The sequence below is a fragment of the Helianthus annuus genome, chromosome 10 (assembly GCF_002127325.2).
Source record: "Helianthus annuus cultivar XRQ/B chromosome 10, HanXRQr2.0-SUNRISE, whole genome shotgun sequence".
NCBI classification, from domain to species: domain Eukaryota; kingdom Viridiplantae; phylum Streptophyta; class Magnoliopsida; order Asterales; family Asteraceae; genus Helianthus; species Helianthus annuus.
This window is the reverse complement of record NC_035442.2, coordinates 125,380,576-125,390,498: the sequence shown is the minus strand read 5'-3', so window position 1 is coordinate 125,390,498 and position 9,923 is coordinate 125,380,576. Positions and strand designations below refer to the sequence as shown.

General features: G+C 37.2%; 1 protein-coding gene across 1 annotated transcript; it reads right to left on the bottom strand.

Moving 5' to 3' along the window:
• On the bottom strand, positions 1–736 carry LOC110881722 (basic form of pathogenesis-related protein 1). Its single transcript, XM_022129895.2, has one exon. The coding sequence runs from the start codon at positions 734–736 to the stop codon at positions 254–256; it is 483 nt and encodes a 160-aa protein (XP_021985587.1). The 3' UTR covers positions 1–253.
• Positions 737–9,923: the final 9,187 nt, after the last annotated feature.

Below are 9,923 nucleotides of genomic sequence, written 5' to 3'. Positions count from 1 at the left end.
TCATAGAAACATGCACTATCTACCGTTCCACTAGTATCAAACAGAAGCAAAAACAAACAATGAACTAAGACGTATCTAAATGACACAATTTATTACTCACATACGATCAATCTAAGAATTAGCACATCAACTATAGCCTTCCACCCGATAGCATGACTAACAGGAAACCAACCCGTTAGACAACGCCTCTAACGATGCTTGATTATTCCGCTGCACAACAAATAAATTAACATGCATTGTAAACTAATGAGAATCAGTAAGGCTTCTCTCCAGCAATGTTACCGGGTGGGTCATATCTACAAACAACGATCCAAGAACCATCGTCACACTTAGTCCTACCACATCCAACTTTTTGGGTGTCTTTCCAGACCATTTGTGTATAATGCCCGCACATCTGGCCTTTGCACTTGTTTGCGTCGTAGTCATAGTAGCGTCTCTCATCAAGCCACATTTGCACCGCGTATGAACCATTGAGGCTTGGTCCAGCCGCCATATTCTCACCACACTTATCCGAGTGTATCATTTTGCAATCCTTCCTTTGATCAGCATAAGCTTGGGCGTTTTTCGCCAATTCATCGTCCCATGTCAAAGGAGGCACTTCCAATACTCGTCTGATACAACTATGGGCGTTAATGTAGTCGTCTGGTTTGTTGCCTGAATCTTCTTGCGATTGAGATAAATGTAGGATTGCCATGGATAACGCAAGAACAAGCGCGGTGTTACGAGAATATCCCATGGTGGTGAGTGTGTTTTGTATGGTTTAAAGAACATCAAAGGGTATTTATGGGGTGAAGGTGTATGTGATGAATATGAAGCAAGTCAAAAGTGAAATGCAGAAAGTAAGGACATTAAGCAGAATATTAGCGGACACTTTGATGGATCAAAATGTTTCATACACGAAATCTTAGGTATAAACTAAAAAAACACAACTTGGTTCCTAAAAACTTGATATTTACTCATATTAACTTGGTCCAACAAACATCATGAGCCCTTCGCTCTATAACGAAGTGTCGAAATCAATGAAAAAGGATTGTTTATCCATTACCTAAAAATAAATAAAAATTAAACAGAGTCAATGTAGCGATAAAATAAAACTTTAATTAAAATATAAAAGAGTTAAATGCCATTTTAGTCCCTGTGGTCTGGGTCATTTTACCAATTTAGTCCAAAGGTTTGAAACGTTGCTATTTTAGTCCAAATAGTTTCAAACGTTGTCATTTTAGTCCACTGGGTTAACTTCGTCTATTTTTATGTTAGCTAAAAGGGTAATTCGATCATTTTATATGGTCGAATTGTCCTCCTAATTAACAGAATTATATTTAAAATGACCGAAATGTCATTCTAGTTAAAAAAATAAAGGGATGAAGTTAACCCAGTGGACAAAAATAACAACGTTTAAACTATTTCGACTAAAATGACAACGTTTCAAACATTTGGACTAAACTGAAAATGACGACTCACCTTTTAAGTCAATATAAAAAGTTTTGAGAAGCATGAGAAGCAATCGGGAGACGGAACGTGTACCAATGAACATATTAAAAAGGGGCAAAAGGAAATTTACATCATTAATGATGAATTATCTCAATTTTTATGGCATTTTTTTAATTCATAAGGTTGGTAATACTTGAATCCAAAACCCCTCTCATGAATTCTCATTTCTCTATCTTTTTAACGTTCTAATAGCAAAGTTTTAAGTTTTTAACAATTAAGACTGATCGTTCTCGGTTAACAGAGGACTGGTTAACGTACCATATCACCGCGCCGGTCTGTTAACGAGTCGCGTTAAAGGTGCCCATCGTTAACACATAGAGAGAGACGTTGGGGATTGGGTTGGGTTTTCAAACTCAAAAAAAACCCTTAATGGAAAAGAAGTTGCGGGTTTTATTTTAAAATGTTCTTTCAATATATGAAGTTTGTTTTTATTTAAAAATAACTTAAATTCTTAAATCTTTAATATTCTAAGTTACAAAAGCTCTTTCGATCCCTGAAGTTTTGTGTGCTAAATATCTAATTTGAGTCTTTTATAAAACCTAAATTTTGTAATATTTTAGTTTTTATGTTTTTTAAATGTATTTTATTATTAATCTTTAATTAAATAAAAATAATAATTGAATAATTACGGTTTAGTTAACCTCCAACACCTAGTTAACGAAAAATTTAGTTAAAGGAACCATGCTGAGTTGGCGTTGATGTGACAACACTTTATTTAGTTGATAGAAAATTTAGTTAACTCACAACACATAATGTAATAAAAAGAATTACTTTCCTCACTCATGTTTGAACTAACAACCATGACACTTGTGAAAATATAATTCTGATTTGGAAGGTTATCTAGAAAGTTTAATTGAGTTATAGATAATTTAAATGGTTTTGAGATAAATATAGTTTGCTTTATTTATTTAAAAAGTTTGAATTATTAGTTTAACATATAGCTTTACCTAGTTGATTAATTTATTATTATTTAAATATAGTTTGAGTTGGATTAGGATTAATATAATGTTAGTATAAATAGATGGTTATGGCTATTGTAATTTGTATGCTTTCATTGAAATCTGGTGTTTGTGTGTTGGAACAAAGGCTTGATTTCCGTAGCTTGTAATTTTTATGTTTGTTAACGAGAAGGGGGGGGGGAGGATGAATTGATCATGAACCATCAAAATGTAAAACAATAGGTTACATTGTTTCTTAAACACAATAAGGATAAATACGGGTGTAACTAATTTACTTTGAGTAAGTAGGGAAAATTATATATACCAGTGGATATTTCCGTGCATTGCATCGGATATTCGGTCGGTATCAGTTCGGTTTATTATAGTATATGTATGATACCGACACTCGATAACCGAAAGACATACGTCCAGGAAGATATCAACACTTGTTTTATGTCAATAAAATAACCGGAAAAAAAAAACAAATGGCGGTACCGGTAGCCATTTTATATGTGTACGGTTCCTTATGGTAGATAACAAAAAAATGATTATATTTGACAAATAAAACTTTGATCAAAACATCGATAAGAGTAAGAAGTCGCACCGGTAAATTTGAAGTTTTATGAAGCATTAAATCATATTATTAAAATAACTAAAATGCTAAACGACATTACTTTATATATAAAAAAAACTAATGCATGAGAGTTGAGATAACTTTGATGACATATACGTTGTTTTGCTCACTTGTACATTGTTATTCACATCTCAGCTGTGAGTAAAATGTATATCAAGATGCAGATAAAATAAGCACGTTACAACGACATATTCGAAATTTTACCGAACATCGTACTTAAAAAGTTATAAAAGGAAAACAAAATATGCTTAAAATAATATTATAGTAAAATAAATAAAATAATATGAAATGTTGTTACTGTTCATCACCCATGAACTTTATATAAAAAACTAATGCATGAGAGTTGAGATAACTTTGATGACATATACGTTGTTTTGCTCACTTGTACATTGTTATTCACATCTCAGTTGTGAGTAAAATGTATATCAAGATGCAGATAAAATAAGCATGTTACAACGACATATTCGAAATTTTACCGAACATCGTACTTAAAAAGTTATAATAGGAAAACAAAACATGCTTAAAATAATATAATAGTAAAATAAATAAAATAATATGAAATGTTGTTACGTAGATAATGTTGTTACTGTTCATCACCCATGAACTTTAATATATAGATAATAATTGTACATGTACTTAACCTAAAAATTAAATTATATATATATATCCCCTTTTATAAAATTTTTATAACAACTATACAATTTTAAACATTAAAAAGAATCATGACTATCTGTTTTCCTCCCTCCCCGCTATTTGCTACTCTGTCACTTTCGAAACCTCCACCGGCAATGATTAGAAACTCGAAATGACGACAGTACAAAGCAATAAAACCCGAAGAACATTGATCAATAGATTTATCGCAACCCGGAGCAACCGGATTGACGGAAGAATCAATACCCCAATGTTCACAAAAGGAATCAACCTCCTCTTGTGTTAATCGAGAGAAAGTTACCCCCATATCCTTCCTTGCACCCATTGCTCTGAAGGATGATAAAGGGAAATCGGGAAAAAAAAAGAAGAAAAAGAGAAACTAACCTGGAAGATCGGAAAGAGGGAATGCAGGAAATCTTGTTGTGAAAAGAAGAAAAATGATTATTGTGTATTCTAAATAACAATGTAAAGAAGTAATTAATAAAACCAGCGGTTACCAGGGCATAGAGAAGAGAACTGCCGCCTGAATAACTGTCACACGTCAAATCAACTGTCTAATCAAATTCAAATTAATACCGCCCAAAACCATGAAGCGGATAACTCTTGAAGCTTTGAAGCCTTTTAGCTAATAAAAGTATTACACAAAAGTCAGAAGCCTTTGAGCTTACACCCCAAACACCTCTGACTTGGGAGGCTGATGATGTGGTTAGCTCAAGCTTAATAAATTGACTAAAGTGCAATATAGCTTAAAAGGTTGAAAGGTAAAAGGGCTCGGAAAACAACCAGATGTGGTGAACAGCAAAAAGCATGAAACAATGTCAAGTCATATCACACTTTACGTGTGATCTCTCCCACACAGCCGCAAAAGAGCATGTGGGAAGTGACACCCTTTTATCCGTAGGTCCGAAGCCTTCAACCTACCAAAAAGGGCAACCCCCTCACTGCATCCTCGGATCACTAGTCAAAGGTTTCCTTTCATGGCTGATTCCCTCAATAAATAACAACTCTTGTCCATTCAATCAGCCATTCCAGAAATCTTACTCTCTATCTAGAACTTGTGCTTCACTTGTTCTATTCTTCTCTCACTCCAACACTATCTCGTTGCATGCAAACATTCTGGATTGAGTTTCCTTCAATCCTGAATTCAAAGCAATCCATAGTAAAGTGATCCGACCCTACGTATTGCAGACGTGGAGGAACCCCGCGACCTGCGTTAGGCAAACCAAGATGCTTGAACTCTTTTACCTAGTCAGTCTAACTACTATCCTTGGTCTTATATTTGTAGCAACATTTGTAATATAGTTATATTATTGTTTTAGGTCTATAGGTTTATGTTGTTGAAATATACTAAGAGAGAAAAATATAAACTGCTTAATATAACCCGAAAAAATACCTAATATAACTCGTTTTACAAGTGTTTTTAATAACTAGTATTATTAGGTTTCTTTGAGACCTTGACGACACTGGAAACTATCACATATATATTGTTGGAAGTTTAGTGTGAATGAAAGTCTCAAGTTGGTAATTCACCTTGTCCCACATCGGTGTGGGAGTGAAAAGATAGGCTATTTATAAGGTGAAACCTTAATGAAGCCTTTGAAGTCTTATGACATGTTTTACCACAAGTCCTACCCGCGCGCACGCAGGGGGGGGGGTGCAAAAAATGGAACCGGATTTAGTTGAACTCGTGTACGCCCGCACGTCCTGCGGACACGAATGTAGTTCCGAAAACCCGGGTCCGCGTGGACCAGTTTTTGCACTCTTGACTTTCTGTTTTTGAAACCGAAATGAATGAATGATCATTATTTCAATTAACTGATTTATGCTTTGAAACTGAAATGAATGAGAATCATTATTTCATTTTTCAAAATGATTATCAGTTTCGTAACTGATATTCTAATGACCATTATTTGGTCTTTAATTTGCTGATTTCGGTTATAGTTCTGACACTATAAATCGAAGGCAAAGCTGATCAGTTGACACACACCGAAAGACAATCTCTTCTCTCGATCTCTCTGCAGCATTCATTCTCCAGTTTACTTTTCAGGCAAGTGTTCCAGTCCGGCAGCGCGCGGTGCTGTTTCGAACCGGCGTACCCTGGGAACAGACGACGAATCTGTTTAAGGGAATTGTGTCAAACACAAGCCCGGTTTAATCGTTTTCTGTTTCTTTTTCTACTTCTATTTGCAACCTTTCCTAAGCGTTGTTCTGATCAGTGGTTCTGTTCAACTTGCCACTGCTTCAAACCGACAGTGGTTGATCAGCGGTTAGACTGATCAGTGCTTAAACTGATCAGTAGTTAAGTTCATCAGTGGTTAGACAAACTGATCAGTAGTTTATCAAACTGATAAGTGGTTTCTAATCAGTGGTTATTTTATAACAAACTTAAACAGATTTTATTTACTGATTATCAGTTTACTTTTCAGAATGGAATCTCAGCCGATGACTACTGCTGTTTCTGCTGTCATGACCAGTGCTGTTTCTGCGGTCATGACTTCCGCTGTTTCTGTCACTACCGGTCTGGTTGCACCACTGCCTAATGCAGTTTCGCATGCTGAAAATCCAGAGAAATTCAATGGTGTGAATTTCAAACAGTGGCAGCAAAAGATGTTCTTTTATCTGACCACGCTGAATCTGGCAAGGTTCTTGACTGAACCGAAACCCCATGTTGAGGAAGGGGAGATGGATGCTCAAACTGTGAGCGCGATGCATGCTTGGAATCATTCGGATTTCCTGTGTCGCAACTTTATCTTGAATGGTTTGGTGGACACATTGTATAATGTGTATTGCAAAGCCAAGACTGCCAAAGAATTGTGGGAGTCTTTGGATCGCAAATACAAAACAGAAGATGCGGGCACTAAGAAATTCGTGGTGGCAAAGTTCTTGGACTTTAAAATGATAGACTCAAAAACTGTCATGAGCCAAGTCCAAGAATTGCATGTTATCCTTCATGATATTCATGCGGAAGGAATGATGCTCAGCGAGACATTCCAAGTTGCTGCAATGATCGAAAAACTGCCACCAAGTTGGGTTGATTTCAAGAACTATCTCAAGCATAAGCGAAAGGAGATGACCATTGAAGATCTTGTTGTTCGTCTTCGGATTGAAGAAGATAACAAAGTGGCCATAAAAAGGTTGATGGTCCTGAAACTGTGAAGGCCAATCTTGTTGAACATGGGCAATCTTCGAAGGGAAAAAACAGTGGAAAGGGCGGAAAGAAAAGTCATGGGAAACGCTCCAACCTTGGTCCTAAGGGGGGAGTTGAAAAAAAAGAAGTTCCTTGGAACTTGTTACAATTGTCAAAAGCAAGGCCACAAGGCTAGCGAATGCAAGCTTCCCAAGAAGAAGGAAAATGCTCAACAAGTGAACATGGTAGATGAAGTCGATAAGCTTGTTGCCATGGTCACGGACCTCTCGATTTTGGTCACGGAAGTGAACATGGTTGGGCAAAATAACAAGGATTGGTGGGTCGATAAGGGGGCTACTCGACATGTGTGCTTTGACAAAAGTCTTTTCAACACCTTCAAGGAGGTGACTAATGGAGAAAAGGTTTTCATGGGAAATTCTGCCACGGCAGAAATAAAAGGCGAGGGTAACGTGGTTTTGAAGATGACTTCGGGAAAGGAACTCACTTTGTCCAATGTGTTGTATGTTCCCGAAATTCGTAAGAACCTTGTGTCGGGATGGCAGTTGAACACGTTTGGGTTCAAAATGGTAATTGAGTCGGATAAGGTCATGTTGACCAAAAATGGTGTTTATGTTGGTAAGGGCTATGCCCTCAATGGAATGTTTAAACTGAATGTAATTGTCGTGAATGCAATGAAAGAAAACGCTACTAGTTCTACTTATTTGATTGAGTCTTCTAATTTATGGCATGGTAGACTAGGTCACGTAAATTATAATTCCATTCGTCGTTTAATCAAACTTGATTGCATACCAACATTCGACATCGACTCAATTAATAAATGTGAAACTTGCGTAGAAGCAAAACAAACGAAATCGTCATTCAAAAAGGTGGAACGATTCACCGAACCCCTCGAGATGATCCACACTGATGTGTGTGATCTAAAAGCAATTCCTACTCGTGGTGGGAACAAGTACTTCATCACGTTCATTGATGATAGTACAAGGTATTGCTATCTGTACTTACTTAAGAGTAAGGACGAGGCTATTGACAAGTTTATCTTGTTTAAAGCCGAAGTTGAGAATCAACTAAATCGGAAAATCAAAATTGTAAGGAGCGACCGAGGAGGTGAATATGTTTCGCCTTTTATTGACGTATGTGCAAAAAGTGGAATCATCCACGAACTCACAGCTCCTTACTCCCCTCAATCAAATGGCATAGCGGAACGGAAAAATCGTACCTTGAAAGAAATGATGAATGCCATGATGATAAGCTCCGGTGTAAACCAAAACATGTGGGGGGAAGCAATCTTATCGGCAAATTATGTGTTGAACATGATACCCAATAAGAAAAAGGATGTAACGCCTTACGAACTATGGACGGGAAAGAAAGCACCATATAAATCCTTGAAAGTGTGGGGGTGTCTAGCTAAGGTGGTGGTCACACCACCTAAGCGGCTACTAATAGGTCCCAAAACGGTGGATTGTGTATTTATAGGATACACCCGTCCTTATGGTCCTTATCGTTTTATTGTGCATGATTCCAAGAACCCTGGAATATGCAAAGGCACCATAATTGAATCTAAGGATGCATCATGGTTTGAACATGTGTTCCCATGCTTAGATAAAAGTGAACCGAGTTCTTCTAGACCGGTTGAGGAAATTGTTCCCGAGGGTGAAGTTGAAAACGATGAACCTCGAGAACAATCTAAGACCGAGGAAGTTGAAATCAGGAAAAGTAAACGACAAAGGACTGAAAAATCCTTTGGACCTGAGTTTCTTACCTATATGGTAGAAGATGAACCTCAAACGTACCAACAAGCGGTACATTCCTCAGAAGGACCTCAGTGGAGGGAGGCAATCAAAAGTGAGATAGACTCTATCTTACAGAACCATACCTGGGAACTAGTGGATCTTCCTCAAGGATGTAAACCACTAGGATATCGATGGATCTTCAAGAAGAAGATGAAACCAGATGGAACCATCGATAAGTACAAAGCAAGGTTGGTGATCAAAGGATATAAACAACGAGAAGGTTTAGATTACTTTGACACATATTCGCCAGTTACACGAATAACATCCATCAGGTTGGTGCTTGCCATTGCCGCCATTAGAAATTTGGAAGTTCACCAAATGGATGTGAAAACAGCTTTCTTGAATGGAATTCTAGAGGAAGAAATCTACATGGAGCAACCCGAAGGCTTCACAGCTATTGGGCAAGAAAAGAAAGTGTGTAAACTTGTGAAATCCTTGTATGGATTGAAACAAGCTCCAAAACAATGGCATCAAAAGTTTGATCATGTCATGCTTGATGCTGGGTTCAAAATCAATGAATGTGACAAGTGTGTGTATGTGAAGGACACATCTGATGGATATGTCATTTTGTGTCTATATGTAGATGATATGCTCATTGCTGGAAGCGATAACAAAATCATAAAATCTACAAAGAACATGCTAAAAGCAAGATTTGACATGAAAGACATGGGTCTGGCGGATGTGATTTTGGGGGTCAAAATCACGCGAACCCAAAATGGACTTGTTTTAAGTCAATCCCACTATGTGGACAAAATTCTTGAGAAGTTCAATGCAAATGACTCTAATGAAGCTAGAACTCCACTTGACACAAGTCAACATCTAGCCAATAATAGAGGTGAACCCGTAAACCAGTTGGAATACTCAAGAATTATTGGTAGCTTGATGTATCTTATGAGTTGTACTCGACCAGACATAGCATTTGCTGTGAGCAAGCTAAGTAGATACACAAGCAACCCAAGTTCAATGCATTGGAACTGTATCACTCGGTTGCTTCGTTACTTAAGATACACTCGAGAATACGGGTTGCATTATAACAGATATCCAGCAGTTATAGAAGGACACTGTGATGCAAATTGGATATCTGACACGAATGATTCCAGAGCAACAAGTGGGTATGTATTCACACTTGGAGGTGCAGCGATATCGTGGAAATCATCAAAACAAACGGTTATTGATAGATCCACGATGGAATCTGAGTTCATCGCTTTAGATAAAGCAGGTGAAGAGGCAGAATGGCTACGTCAATTTGTTGAGGATATACCAAGATGGCC

Excerpts from the sequence above, each read along its gene's own strand:
- LOC110881722 (XM_022129895.2), bottom strand. The coding sequence starts at position 736 with ATGGGATATTCTCGTAACACCGCGCTTGTTCTTGCGTTATCCATGGCA.